The sequence below is a fragment of the Lathamus discolor genome, chromosome 3 (assembly GCF_037157495.1).
Source record: "Lathamus discolor isolate bLatDis1 chromosome 3, bLatDis1.hap1, whole genome shotgun sequence".
Taxonomy (NCBI): domain Eukaryota; kingdom Metazoa; phylum Chordata; class Aves; order Psittaciformes; family Psittacidae; genus Lathamus; species Lathamus discolor.
Window position 1 is genome coordinate 23,241,032 of NC_088886.1, and position 16,127 is coordinate 23,257,158.

Sequence of the window (16,127 nt, forward strand, 5' to 3'; positions counted from 1 at the left end):
TGAGTAATACTCTTCTGGCATGAAACGTCTGCAAAATCAAATACATGTTTGGGATGAGGTAAGTTACTGAAATTATCAGAATTTTTCAAAAACAGATCTCCTTATCTGCTTTCTAAGAACACTGGAATAGAAGTCAGGTTTGAAAAACCTAGCCAAAAGTAGTATGGATTCAGTTAGAAGGATAAAAGTATTCAACAACCACTGCAATTTCTAACACACTGCACCAGATTCATGAACCAGACATTCCCTGTTGTTCAGTCTTCCCCAAGACTGTTAGTTCAGCTAACAGTGGTCAGCAGTCAACAGATGATTAATATTTACATGCAAAATCTTGCTAAAAAGATCTACACTGAATACTTTTCACTCATATGCCTCCAAAACAAAGAAGAGGCATCTTTAGTTTCAAAATCAAAACATTAAGAAATAAAGTGACAAATACTAGCTGAAATATTTCAGCAGTTAACAAAAAAATCAATTAGAGCAATACATTAAAAATAAAAGTCAAAGAGAAACTAGCAATTACCTGAAGCAGTCTGGGTGACAGTCTTACCGGAATACCATGAGCTTGTTGCTGTCCTTGTTTTCTCAGCACTGGTTTTAATTATTTATATTTTTAATCCCTTTTTTAAAAAGGGTGTTACTACATTCTTTACAGTGTATTTGACTGGCTTGAATCTTTCTGAAGCTTAGCTGAGGCAGCTCTTCCTCAGGGAAAAACACTACCACCTCTTGAGCACCATTCATCTCAAAATATGTAATACTTCAGTATTTCTGTGTTGCCCTGTAGGACTACTTGGCTAAATATAAGATAAACAATAGGAAAGTACCGAACTACTCATTGTAACAAGTGCCAATAATGTCTTCCATGTTGTCATTATTCACTCCAGTTACTCTGCCTACATATTTTAAGTAACTACTCCTACAATATTCAATATCTCCCACAAAACTGAGCATATCCGAGGGCAGAAAAGCACAGAAGAGTAGGAGGGCCAAGAACAGTGGAAGCTGGTAACAGCAACAATTTACTAAATAATGATTTGTGAATCTTCCTGCCATAAAACTCTTAACTTAAAACAGCTGAAAAATAAAAAATAAAAAAATAAAAAAATTAAACACCACCTTCTGACCTGGCTCTGTCTTTAGCAAAGCTGTGTGATGTCAGGCTGGGGCTCCCAGCTCCCTCTCACTAACAAAAGAACAGATACAGTTATGCAGCAATGAACCTATAATAGCTTATTTAAAAATTCAAAATCCACAGGCTATTTTCCACAACACTTAAAGAAGTACACACATTGTTAAAGAAACAGTTGTTGAGAAGAACACACATTAAGTATTCTTTAAAACAGAAAAAACCCCAAAATTAAAGTTGTGCAAAGTCTACTACTGTAACACTGCTGTCTATGAAGGTGATGTCTTTACACCCAACATGGGTAAGCTTGGGAGATGTGTGAATTATAGAGGGATTCAGCACAAGTAACCCCTTCCAAAAATGAATGACTTCAGGATCAGAACAGACTATTCATTCCCCATCAGAACAACAATGAATTGCAAAGGGACTCAAATTCCCATGGTTCTTGTGGTGTAATTCTGACAGAAGCGTCCCTTCTACCAACAGCCAATTCACAAGAACAATTATTGGAAACAAACCAGCCTATTACTCTTTATTCTACATCACTAAGTAGCTGAAGTTTGTTTCGGTTTTGTATGTTTGTTTTACAATGAGATTTAATTATCCTTTTTTGCCCCACTTCCCCCTCCTCCCCTCTTCCCCGCCCCCCACCCAACCCAATTATTTCCATTAAGAGATTAATCTGACTCTGGAAAAAAACCCCAAAAGTTAATTTATAGGCTTCTACTCAAATGCAATAAACAAACTGTACATTTTCAAAATAATAACAGCTAGTAGAAACCTTTATTAGATAGTTAGAGAACTCTGCCACAGACTAGTAGGTAGCTTATTTCTTTTTAAAAAGGAGTATTTATGGTGGAATCTGCAGGCGTATTTACGGCCACTAAACCACAATGCCAAAGGAACAGTTACTACTTTTTGACAGACTTCAGAGTTCTGACATCAGAGTCATATTTTGGACAATGTCTCCTTGCTTTACAAAGATCGCATTTTTGAAGATTAAAGAAAGACTAATCGTTCAGAAAACTATATCTAGGTGACGTCAAGGAAACCCAAATAAAGCAAGAATCAAAGTCTTAAGCATAAAACACACATAAAGCATAGCTCCCTTTTTACAACCATAATGTTTTTCTCAGAGTAATTTCAGTGACCAAGAATTATGCCTGTCAAGGGTGGAATTTTTAGTCCCACATCTTTTCTCTCCTTAGGTTACCCTACCTTCTAATATATTAATTATTTGTCTGGAGATCAGAAGAGTTTCTGTATGTCAGGTCTGCTTTAGGCCATGTTATCAGCACCACACAACGTCAACTATTTTGACCAAGACAGATACTAAAAACCAGTTATTGCCAAATGAGAACATGAAAGCTTGAAATCGTGCCTCTATCTTTTAAAAATGGAGAGCTTAAGTGATACTATGAAACACCTTATGCTAACAATGGTCCCTAAATGATAATTAACAGATACCCAGAGAAGTAAAATGTCTCAGTGAGCTATACCCAGCTGTTTAGTTCTTTTGTCATTCAACCTTTGCATGTAGAGGAGTGACAGGTATAGAAACAAATGGGAAGAAAACACTCAGTTCTGACTCCACAGTGCTTTCAGGTTTGTCTCTTCCACACACACACACCTTGACCACCCGAAACATGTGAATTACATTTTTAACATGGAATTAGGTAACAACGTACCAAAAAAGTTTTGGTGTTTAAGTGCTCAGCCTTTGTGCCACTTGTAGGGAATATGGCTCCCATACAGTACTAAGGTTTGCAAGCTTACTGCTACTTAAGCTTGCAGTGGTTAACATTTCTTATACTTGTAGGTCTGAGAGAAATAACATTGCTCCAGGCTAAATGTGCCTGGGACAAGCTCCCATCAACAACTCCTGGTATAAACAACATATCTAGAACGTGTAGTACCTCTTTAACCCGGTTCATACATAGCTTTTGATACAAGTTTTAAATACCAGTTTACTTGTTTTCTTAAGAATGCCTAAAAAGGTGAGTTATTTTCAAAATTAGTATAAAGTTAAAAGAAACTCAAACTAGCTACAATCTATTATCTATTTAACTCAAACACAGCACCGCCAGAAGTTTCACACACACTATTTGGTGTTTCATGTTGTTCCTCCTTTCACTCTTTAAGGCAGTGGTTTCCACAGGTCAGTTCAGAGAACATAATGAAGCATGGTCCATGGCAATTCTTGTTGTAACTCCATTTTTAATTCGGGGGACGCTACTCCCCAACCATCAGTGGCTTTGTTCAGGGCTCCAGAGTTCAGAGATCGAGTTGACAGGCTCTGTTCTGGCACAGAATACAGCTGGCACATTTGTCATCAGGACCTCGTTCTCAGTTATGAGATGGTTTAAATTGTTCTTTTTTTGTTTTGAATTAAGCTATTATTCAAAGGTCATCAAGTTGGCAGGAACCTGAAAACAGAAATACAGATTTAGTTTGGGTAGCAGCTACCTACACCCCACCACTTCACAGACGAGTCACCTGTTTAAACGCACATCACTAATGCTTGTACTGTCTCCAAACAATGGGAGGAAGAACACAACTATCATTCAGCAGTACAAATATACTTAGAGCTGAAGAAAACCAAGGTATAACCAAAATATTCAGCTGCTGTGTGGTTTATAATTTTATATATATTGCCACAGATCTTACTAATTTTGATGACATTTAAGATTTAAGCTGTCAGCAAAACAACTTTAGCATGATAAATCTCAGCACCAAACTACACAAACAGAACCTTCTCATTCGAGTTCCACCTACAGAATTCCTGGCACACAGGTCAGTGACTGATGTAGGCCTTCTAGTATTTTTAAGACTAATTTAAAAAAAACAAGGCATAAACACTTGCCTGGGCTTTTCCCACAGGAAACATGAATGCCTGCTGTAGACATCACCTCCTTTCATGAAGATTAAAGCTAGTTTGCATTACATTAGTTTATATCCCCATCTTCTTCCCATCAGGAATTTGCCTGACAGCGATATCTCTTGTTTACTTGGGTTATTAAAGAGCCACCAAATTCCAGATAACTTTCAATAAATACCCAGTTTGGTCAGATTTGAAGCATGAATTTCTTATTTTGCATGTATTTTTCTTGAGTACCTCCTGTACGAAGACAGGCTGAGAAAGTTGGGGCTGTTTAGCCTGTAGAAGAGAAGGCTACGTGGAGACCTCATAGCAGCCTTCCAGTATCTGAAGGGGGCCTACATGCAAGCCAAGGAGGGACTCTTCATCAGGGACTGTAGTGATAGGACAAGGGGTAACGGGTTAAAACTTAAACAGGGCGGTGAGGCACTGGAATGGGTTGCCCAGGGAGGTTGTGAATGCTCCATCCCTGGCAGTGCTCAAGGCCAGGTTGGACAGAGCCTTGGCAACATGGTCTAGTGTGAGGCATCCCTGTTCATGGCAGGGGGTTGAAACTAAATGATCTTAAGATCCTTTCCAATCCTAACCATTCTGTGATTCACCACTTACCTGTAGAACCAAGAATGATCAACTGGGCTAAAGTTCCATCATTAAAAATAGTATCTATTAAAATAGTTCCCAATATTATTCAAAACTGGGTAGGTTTCTATGCTCTATCAAAAGCACACTTAAACATCTAAACTTTCTTAGGCAGTCATACTGTTAACAAGCAAACAAGATCTTTCATTGTAAATAGTAACATAAGGCACCTCTCTAGGGAAAGCACTGCTCAGGAGTCAAATCACAATTCAAGAGAAAAACTTTTACAGGATTTCCAACCCCCTCCCCCATTTGGTAAACCAGCCTTTATACCCTAATGCCTGTGGAGCACTGCTTCTTCTATGGGAGCAACTATGCTGCAGGAACCCATATAGTACAACTATACAACATGCCAGGAAACAGTAAATATGCAACAAATTATGACAGCAGGGTTTTTGCCTCTCAGTAGAAGTTGGTTTTTTTTGTTTGTTTTGGTTTTTTTTTTCTCCTTTAACTAATCCTCCCCTGCTTTTTTTCTTTAAAAATCTCCTTCACTTATCTTCACTCTGTTGTCATAGCTTCCACAGGAAGCTTCACCAAGATCCTTAAGCCTGCTGTGTTTGCACAAGCTAGGGACTGAATGCTTTAAACAAGTTTGCATTAAATAGTATTGTTAAGCCTTACTGAATAAAAGCTGTCCTCAGAGGGCAGTTTTCAGGCTTGCCTGGAAGTCACTGCTTGCTTGCAAATTCTTTGCTACTATTCCCACATTCTCCAGCCAGGAACATAGGGGAACTTCCTCTCCTCCACACTGTCTCCTATACTTTTGAATGCTAAGGTTTACTGCTTTTTATATAACTGTACAATAGCCTTTTAAAAATAGGCAATGACAAAGATATTGCTGCTCAGACAGATATTTTACAGCATTCCTTCCATTCCCCCAATTGCTTTAAAGTAGCCTCAAGATAGCCCCAAATCTTTCTTCATTACCACAGAAACTCTTGAGGACTTGTTTGCAAAAGGACAAACAGGAAAGCTAAGGCAAATCAACAGGCATATGAAACTGAAGTACATGCTGCTCAGAGTAGATTGCTCTTCATACAAAGCTATCAGTTACAGCTTCATCATCTTGAAGACTTATCTGTTCTGAGGTCTTAATAGCTCATATTTTTTCAACACCTTGTTCTCACCTGTTGTCTGTTGCTTTGGCAGGCAGCACTCAGGTGTTTAAACCAGAGCATTGCATTCATTCTGTTTCCAGCTTGAAATTTGTATGAATTTCCTAAATGAGAAAGGTACAGAAAAAAACTGATAAAGAAACATAAACAATCCTCTATATTTAAAATCCTACCCATATTCAAATACCTCTGAACTAAAACATTATGTAAAGACTTAATAGCAGAAGGGTCACATTAACTTCACACTATGTCTGGCATAGGTGCAACTAAATTGTTTGGCCAAGTGTGAAAGAAGTTTCAGCTCACCTGCCTTCTTTTCCAACATTCTAAATTTAAACTAACACCAGTGAGAATGAGGAAAGAACAAAACATTCTCAGATCCCTACAACAAAAATCTTTTTGTTCAGTGCCATTATTGCAATTGGCTAATAATATGATTTCATAATTTTTAAGGAAGTGCAAGATAGCACTGAAATACACTCTAGAAAGTTGGATTTGAAAATATTTGAAGACTGTTCCTAAAATAGCAATACATTTCAGAGTATTATTTTTAGTGTCTGGTGTTACACAGTGCTTGCTTAGGCTCAGAAAGACCAGATATGACAAAAACATTTCATGTTTTTCATTTGTAAAAAACCATTTCATTGGTCTGCTTAAGCGGACCAATATTCATAATTTACATCACAGGTAAGTGGTACTAGAATAGATGCTTCAAAATAAAATATACAAATTCTTGAAGTAGGCAAGGCAGTCAACAACACTAAGCTAATTATTTTCTTTCTGCATAGCTTGAAGGGCCATGGTCAAGGTCTGTAGTGACAGGACAAGGGGTAATGGGTTCAAACTTAAACAGGGGAGATTTAGGTTAGATGTAAGGAAGAAGTTCTTTACTGCGAGAATGGTGAGGCACTGGAATGGGTTACCCAGGGAAGCTGTGAATGCTCCATCTTTGGCAGTGTTCAAGACCAGGTTAGGGCCTTGAGAAACCTGGCCTAGTGGAAGGTGTCCCTGCCGATGGCAGGGGATTGGAACTGGATGATCTTAAGGTCTTTTCCAATCCAAACCATTCTATGAGTCACTGTTTAAACTGAAACCAGGATGCTACATTGGAGAAATGGAAATCAAGGCTTCTCTGCAAAACTGTCAAGATCTCCTAGGATTTTTCCTCCTTGTAAGAATACTACATTTGAACAGATGGTTTGGGTTTTATTTTTCATTTGGAGAGGAGAGGGGACTGGTCAAGTACCTAGTGTTAGCTAAATATTGAACTTCTTGCTTTCATTGTTACTTACATTTTCACATATGTGAAAATGCCTAGCTTAAAAGAATGCAGATGAATACCTGCAACAGAAACACAACTGGAGTTATTAGTTTTGAGAGTTCTTAGAACTCAATGTAGACTCTAGGGATTCTCCACAGACAACTGTTCCCATAGCATTCTAAAGGCACACATGACACGTTTCAGAGCAGCCAAATAGGTGAAAAAATAATATCTTTCCAATTTATTTTAGTTGCTTATGAATGCCTCAGCAAAGCAAATGTTTATTCTGAGGATCCCTGCACTCTTGGTGCTAGCATTGCTTACCCTTCTCAGAATCAGTCAATAAGAAGAGATCTGGATGCTCAGGGTCATCTGCCATCATCACCATCCAGCCCACCACTGACACATTCTTACTTGGTGTGGATTTGAACTGCAAATACAAGCAGAGACCAACTGAAGTAAAACAAGAAGCTTTAGCCAGACAGACTACACTACACAGAACAAGCACACAAAAGGGCAGTTCTCAGTGCAACTCTTTCAAGACACAGAATAACTTCAAAGGAAGCACAGCACTTCATAAAATTAAGGATGTTATGAATTTTATATGGAATTGGTGAAAACAGAGCTTAGTACAATGGATGATAATCAAAACAAATGAAAAGCAGTACCAAAATCCCCTGAAATGTACCAGCAGACATCTAAACTGTACTGTATGAAAACAACAGCATTCCTGACATTATTGCACGTGTAGTACACTCTAGTGCAAAAAAAGGGCATTAACAAAGCAAAGCTAATCCCTCTACTGTTAACAAACAGCAAAATTAAACTTGTCTCTGCCATAATTATTCAAAGTTAACATGCGTTAAGTATTATAATAGACTGTAATTAGATGAGTCCTGTGAACAAGATAACACAACTGTGCAATTAAATATTATGACCTGATGAATGAAATGGATCAAATGGGGGTGTAGATTCAATAAACAAGTGCACAGAATACAATGTGCTCATTTATCAACAAGATGTTCAAAATGACAGTTTTTTCCTATTCAAAGTGCTACTCATACACTTACAACTTAGGCCTCTTATAATACCTGTCTCTGCTACACTAGCCTCTCTTAGTCCCACACTCCTTTTCATTCACCTGGTCAATATTATTTTCTAATTGTCAGGCCTCTCCTCCCAGTTACAGACTCCTTGCCCATTAAATCCAGCCCCTTCCCAAACCACAAGGTTCCTTCTCCCTGATCTCCTTGTTTATCTATTAGTAGATCCTCACAAATCACCTCTCAGTACTTGCTCGGGTGCTCCCATTCACTCCCCAGTACCTAATTCATTCAGTTTCTCCCAACTCTCTGGTTGCCAGATCTGATCTCTTCTTCCTACATTCATGGATCTGTCAGATTTTTCATCAGTCCTAGCACTCTTACCCTCTGCAGTGCTTCACCTCACTTCTCTGCCCAGGAGGTCCAACTCTGCTATAGGTCCTTATTAGGTGTGTCTTCCTCCTGTCTTGTGAAATCTCTATTCTAACCTCTTTCTTAGTAAAGTAATTTTGACCTATCTTTAATTACATTGTTAGAAATGATAAAGCTAAAACAATCACAGGAACCTTTAAAGTCATTAAAATAAACGTATACTTCTAGAATACTTTATTTGTCCATATTAACACCACATAGCAGTTTTACAACATTAAATATAAAATGTCTTTTGTTTCACTTTAGAGATATTGCTTTACTATTACAAATCTAGAACTGTGGTACAGCAAAAACCCCATTACTGCAAATAAGCTTGAGAGCATAACAAGTAATGTGAGAGTTTACAAGAATATTCTCTACACAGGAATATAATTACTTTATAAGTAAAATTCCACTGTGAGTCTAATGTCAGTTATTCTAATCTATGCCACAGATTAACTGGAGACCTTGTATATCCGGGTAAGTTTATCTGTCTGGGGCTTGTGCAACAGTCTACGTTAGAACTTCAAATGAACAAATATTAAGATCAACATTTGAAACAAAATATATTTTAAGCAAGTTCAAAATAATTTAAGAGTCCAGTCTCTCTGTATGTTATAAACATCTGAATGCATCATCTCTGTACTGCCCTCTTTTTGTTGCTATAGCTACACCTGGAGGAACCATTCCATCACAAGTTCCCACCAGGCAAGTTAAGCTGACCTTTATCTAATGTTAGTGGAAACATAAAAGCTTAGAAACTTTGAAGGGATGCCTGTACAGATAGCTTAAGCATAAGAGTGATGATGATTGTTCTTAGAAAAGACCTGCCTGCCAAACTTCAAAATGGATGCCCTTTTTTTGCTATAACTAAGGCTAAAACTGTGGGAAAAGATTAATCCTCATAAACCCCATGGAACTATATATATTAAAGTTAAGTAACTCTACTGCCTTTGGAAGGTAGACAGATTTGTTAACACCTCATAAGAAAAGTAAATTGTAAAGCTCTATCAGACAACATCACACCTTTCCAAATGGAAACTAAAATTCCTTTGAAAATTCCAGTTAGTGATGAAAAAAATTAAGAAATTTTATCTGAAAGAAGGAATAAAGATGGGGAAAGGGAATAATAAAAAAAACCAAACCAACAACGATATAGCTTATGAGTTCTTAAAGGACTTGCTACAGACCCACTGAAGACATTGCCTCAAAAAATAAAGATGGCACAGCTTACAAAGGATCTGCAAAATGCAAACTTCCAAGTAGTCCTACAAAGCATTAATAGATCATTTTCCCAGAGGTTGAAATTTGACTCAGAAGTGGTTTTAACAGGCTACAGATCAACAACGTACCTCTTAAACTGCACTCCTTTCTAGAGTTTCATGAAAACATTTGTGCTTTCCTATGTCAGCTACATATCATAACAGTAGGTATACAATATATCAAAGTGCCATGCAATCAAAATTGCTAGAGCTTGCTTGTTTTTGCACTTTATTCAAAACAATTAGCTAATCATGGTACTTCTCCAAGAAGTAAAAAGCTCCACACAAGGAAAGTGTTTCCCGCCAGCATCAATCCATCGTCACTTAAAACACGTCAGTTTTCCATCCCTGTGCAGGACTGAATTTGCATGCCATGTTTACATAGTCCCCCAGGGCAGTTCATTCCCTACTGACGCGCAGAGCCTTGCTAACAGCAAGTCTGCTTTGTTAACATGAAGGGAATGAAAGCTTCATTGTAATTTAATGTTCCTCGTTCCTCTTCACTTTTTTTTTTATATAGGCCACTGGAATGACCTCTTATAATACACATATAAAACTACACAGCTCTACTGCTAGGCTTCACATAACTGATTTCTTGTTGTTGTTCTGAGCTCAAAGGCTTTTATACATCTTTGAATCAAAATCTCTGAATCCATCTGTGAACAGACTTTTCACTCCAACCTTTTGGCACCTACAGATCCCTCCTCTCCTCCTGCTGAGATTCTACAGCTTTCTAACATTCAAATCATTTCCTTGGTGGTTGAACACACTTCCTAGGACGACAGCATTCTTTATCAGGGTATTTCAGTGAAAGTGCCTGAACAACTACCAAGTCATCTGGAGTGCCAATAAATGGGTCTAATTCTGAATGCAGTGGAAGACTTGGAATGAACAAGGGTTCATGCCCAAGCATGAAGCCTCAAAAACCCTCTGTTACTTTTCCAAGTACTTACAAACATGAAAAAATCTCTCATGCATGCTATGCTGTCACTGAAACCGGTGAGAGTCTTCCAGCTCAATCACTATACACAGATGGATTTTTTTATGGGCATATTCACATTTTCCAGGGTGAATGCTTTATGTAAGACTAATTCTAAGTTGGCTATTTTTTACTATTGTCCTTTTCTGAAGGTGCACAAGTGCTACAGTTCTATCACAGAAGCTCCTTTGTGGCTACCGTTTCAGCATATGAGAGAAAACCATAAGCATTCGAGACACGCTCCTCCCCCGTTCTGCTGTACCACATCTCTGGGCTCTCAAGTTCACATGCCCATTACAGACAATTTTACAGTACTGTAGTAATACCTGAAACCTCTTCAAGACTTAAAATGCAAAGCTCATTACAATCAGTAGTATTTCTTAGTAGACACAGCACAAGAAAGTTTGTCACAACCAGGTATCTACAGCATCCTCTGACTCTTGACTAGATTCACATCTAGAACACACACTATACTGGATGCACTCCTTTGTCTTTGATCATAGGCATGAGAAGAGCTGACTTGCCCATGACTATAAGGGAGGGGATTTCTTGCACTTTTTGCTGGATTACACTGAGATTTTTATGAAGTAATTTTCCAAAGAGGTTGGCTATTATAAGCTTGGAAGAGCTTTTAGTGTCAGTGCATTCCAAGTTCTCAGTCTCGGCTGCCTTGAGCAATAGCAGCAGCAGAACAGTCAAAAGCATGCCTGCAATCAAGACACATTCACCATGAAAGTTCTAAGCCAGGAAACTTTATATAGCAGACTGACTTTTTTGTTGCCAGCGTTCCTTTCCATGTCACAGAGGCCTTGAGAAAGGAAGCTGAAAACACAGATGTTTACATGGCTCCAGAAGATGCTTGGAATATTTTACCTGTGTAAATCTCAAATGTATCAATCTGAAAAACAAACATGATTCAAAGTAGACAGCATCATCCTTTTTATCCATTTAACCTGGACAGTAACAAAACAAAACACAGATCTAGCCTCAAATACATATTTTTTTTTTCTTTTCAGAATGTACTTCTTGGGAATACCTGTGGATTTGTACAGTGACCTTATACCCATGCACTAGCTAGCTATGGATGGCTGACCACCCACAGTTTATTCGCTCTTGATGAACTTTTTTTTTTGAAAACACAACCAAATGTGAATTGAAGCACAACATTTGACAAGCCATCTTCACAGACTGCAGAACAAAAGCTGAGGTTTTGGGCTATAACCCTGTAGTGAAATGTATGGAAAAATAAGCCATCAATACCTAGGCTAAAATAAGAACACAGATAGACTATCTGAACAAAGTTACAGACCACCTATTACTAAGCTGTCTATTAAACTGGAGCCTCTCTCCCTAATCCACCAACCGCAGTCTCTCACAGCAGTTACCAGGTTATTTTCCACCTTAACTTCAGCTTAAAGATCATACTTTATAATAATCTCTGAAGCAGAAGTATGTGTGCATGCACTGTGAACTATTTACTTCACTGAAAGACAATCCAAACTGTAGCTAAGAGGTATTACATTATTTTAACCATGACTGTACTTTGGAAAACACACAGAAGATCTGAACTTCATAACATTCTTTGAAAACACAAACAGAACAAAATATGTTTGCTGCCCTAAAAAGCTAAAAGTAAGTCTTCAGCTGTGTACAGACAATGCCCAGGTTGCACACTGGATAGTTCAGTACAGTCTCACAGAGCCAACTGTAAAAGAAAAGAAAATGCATCTGCTGTAGCCATCGTTGCTTTTTTAATACTGCTCCTCCACCTCCTTTTCCTGGGAAATGCATTGCTCAAACTCAGCTCTGTATTTGTAAGCCATAAGGCTGGCAGACTTCTAACTCTGCCAGCATTATGGACTTGAATGTTTCCTAGTCTCTATCTGCAAACTTCATTATTGGTCTGGCACGTTCTTGGACAAACAAACATTAGGACGTAAGGATGCTAGACAGATTGCAGCTTCCTAGGGACTAGTCTCTATTCACTAGCAGTTTGGTTGTATCACCATGCATCAGTGACTTGGGGAATATTAGAACTTAGTTCCGTCAGTTCAGAAAATAATTTCTGAAAGAGCATTCTAAATGGGTATGACTGCATTTCACAACAAAAGCTTCTGTTTCAAGACAAAGGCTTTTGCAGTCAGAGACTCAAGAGGATCAGATATCAGTCTTGAATGCTTACATTTATTACTTTTTTTACTTCATTTACTTTTCCTAAAGGAATGGCAGGACCATTTAAATGATTAAAATGTTATTGTGAAGGAAACACGTATGCAAACGGACCACAAAAAATCAGTATACTTAATTTCCAAACAATAAAATCACCAGCTATGCAATTTTTCCAAGTTCTCTAAACCCATATGCTACTTCAATTGTTTTAAAACATTTATGCACAATACTGACAAATCTTATGATTTAATAGGTACTATGATAAAGTCTGCCATCATACAGTACTTTGACAGGCAGTAGACAAGAGAGACTTACAAATACATATTCTATTCTTAAAAGAAAACAAAACGTAATTTTGGCATAAAGCCTAAAGGCATCACATCATAACAGGACCATGAAGTCTGACATTACAAAAAAATTTCTTTTCCATTTCTCAACATTTCCAGAAGAAAAAAAAAGCAAGCAACTGCTACAGACATAAAGCCAGCACAAGTTCCCTCTTGGTTCTTTCTTCTTCATTTGCTTTAATACTTCGTATTTCTGCTCATGATAGTTTACAAGTCTGCTCTTTCCAACTACCTTTACTTTTAATGAGACAGACTCCTTCCATTAAGTTTTCACTGATACCAGAGGCAAATACACCCAAATACATACAGTTCTCTAAAGACACCCAGGAGACAGGATGCTTGGCTAACAGGCCTTTGGTCTGGGCTAGTATTGTCTTAATTTGGAAGACAAACTGAGTAGGATCAGTTTCGATCTCACCTAAGAAATCAGAGAAAGTAGTGGCAGGACTACTGAAGAGGCCGATGGCAAAGAAACTATGTAAATATTTCTACAAGTAATTAGCTCATTAAACTACTTTGAGTACCAGGATCCTGTTTCCTAATGAGCTACTTTCAATAAAAGCGGAAAATAGTCAGGGTTTTTGTAGATTAAGACAACACTACACACAAGCTTTCCACACAGAAAATTCAAATATCCAGGAATATACTAGTCAGAAATCTTAGGCTTCAGATCTCCACTCTCTCACCATAAAAATGTTAAGATAAAAAACCAGCATTTTGTAGAAAAAAAAAAGAAAAAAAAAAGGCCACTTACAAGGATTCTAGAAGCATATCTCAGTTTATAAAATTACACAGGCTTTATGCAAAACATTTTTCAGTGAGCATTGCCATAAATTAATCTGAAACACTGGCCAAGGCAACTGTAAGTCGTGGTTCTGATTAGTGAATAAACTTGGAAAAAGATAAAAGTATGTCAGATTTTACAAACTTTCTTAATAGAATCTCTGGTGGCATCCCCTTTCATTGTAATTAACCAGCAAAACATAGAACTATGCACATTACAACATCCCTGGAACATCTACAGAAAATCTTTTTACTATTTCCCCACATAAGCTAAGTCTAATTGGCTTCTTTCAAATTAAGCTGCAGCAAATAAATGGAAAGCCATCATCATATTACAGGCTAGCTTTCTGCTTAACATGAAGTGTTCTGTACTCTGTTGTAGTTAATAGATTACAGGATTACATAGAAAAAAAAAAAACAGTCTAATTTTACCACAGATATGAAATCAGTACATGCTGAATGTCATACATAGTGACTTCTCAGTCTTTCCACACCAATGTTTGTTTGGATTTAAAGTAGCAACAAACTGTGGCAAGACTCAGAGATAATCAAAAGTTATGACTTCTATCTTAGAAAAGCAGACAGACCCAATGATATAGTTCCTTTCCTTATAGAACAACAAATTCAAAGAGACACATGGCATATGCAAAACAGATGTTCTTGGTGTAGCATATAAACCAAGCATGATATTTCCATTAAGGCATATCCATAGGAGGTGACTGATTGGAAGACAAGATAGTGCGGACTAGAAATCATGCAAGTCCCAAACTACTTTCAGTGTTTACATCAGGAAATAACATCTTAATTTTGGCAGACGATACTGGAATATGTCTGGTTTACATACATGTTTTCTCTCTGTAGCCTTCAGAGATTTTGCAGCGTAGTAAAAGAGCTGGGTTCCACACAGTGCTACCCAGTATTTTGTCCAAGATGCTACCTAGAGAGAAAAGGATAAAAACCAAAAGTGCAATAGATGAGTGAAATATTTCATAATATTGAGCTGTAAAATATCGGGCATCATCCTGCAAGAATATGACAGCACTAACTGCCCAGCCAAACTGTCAGCAGTGTTTCCAAAACTCCTGTTTCTAGTTATTTGTGTAGGCCTCTGAATGCATTAAAAATCTAGAAAGCAGAAAGAACATGTGCTTTTCTCACTAATGTGAAAAGACTTCTGCATCTCACTCTATAGTTTCTGCAACCTTATTGAACGTATCACTGAGTTACAGCACATCTGTCCCTTTTTCATTTTGCATACTGTCATAAAGCACCTCCCATTGTCATGAATATATATTTTTATTTATAATTCTTAATCAAGCATTTATAATGGAAATGCTAAGAGTTATTGTATATTGATGAATTGTTAGGATCCACCTACCATTCAGGAAGACAAAACATGCTTCTCTCTTTTAGAGTTACCAGTAATTTTAAGAAATTTTATGTAGCATTACACTTCTATTCTACTCCTTTGATTATGGCTATAGCCTTATGAACTGAATAATCCACCACAGAAGCCTAAACCTTGATTAGCAAGGCAGAGATTATCTCAGACACTAGAATTAGTTGCACAGTGGCCACTTTACTGTATTTATAACTGGGCAAATGAATAAGGTGAGAAAATGAATCAAAAATCTTACTGTAGGTTTTTTGCCTTCTTTCAACAAAGTCTTCCTCCTGAGAACACCTTGAATAGTAACTGCTCCTGGATACAAATGAACAGCCAAATCTTCAGATTCTAGGGAGCTGAAAGGAGCATGTGAAGATTTGTGTGAAAAAGCATTCTTCCTTAAGTAGTTTTCCAATCATTACCGCAAACTAATGTAAGTACCTGTATTTTAATTTAGAAATGACAACTACTTATTGGACTTCATTGTGGAAAAAGACTTTTGCTGTTACAATGAACTGGTGTTGTGGAATTTACACTAACAAGCAAAAGTGATCAGAAAAATTAATTAGTGAAGCAGGTAATCCTGAATTAAAAAAAGGAAAACTGAAGACAACTGAAATAGAAGAACAATGAAATTTAAAAAGCAAACACTTAAAGTACATTCACACAGTTGCCATATGTGTTAAAACCTCTCCTTCAGCCCTTGCAAGAAAGATTGAGT

General features: G+C 37.4%; 1 protein-coding gene across 5 annotated transcripts in view; it reads right to left on the minus strand.

Moving 5' to 3' along the window:
* Positions 1-1,881: 1,881 nt before the first annotated feature.
* Positions 1,882-16,127, minus strand: part of RALGPS2 (Ral GEF with PH domain and SH3 binding motif 2) — a 119,586-nt gene continuing 105,340 nt past the window's right edge. For all 5 annotated transcript variants that reach the window (XM_065674101.1, XM_065674100.1, XM_065674099.1 and 2 more), the window contains 5 exons: positions 15,657-15,762; positions 14,864-14,956; positions 7,350-7,455; positions 5,777-5,868; positions 1,882-3,555 (listed from right to left, as the gene is read on the minus strand). In XM_065674101.1, the coding sequence (XP_065530173.1) occupies positions 3,526-3,555; positions 5,777-5,868; positions 7,350-7,455; positions 14,864-14,956; positions 15,657-15,762 (427 nt within the window). In that variant the 3' untranslated portion in view covers positions 1,882-3,525. The remainder of the gene's footprint in view (positions 3,556-5,776; positions 5,869-7,349; positions 7,456-14,863; positions 14,957-15,656; positions 15,763-16,127) is intronic.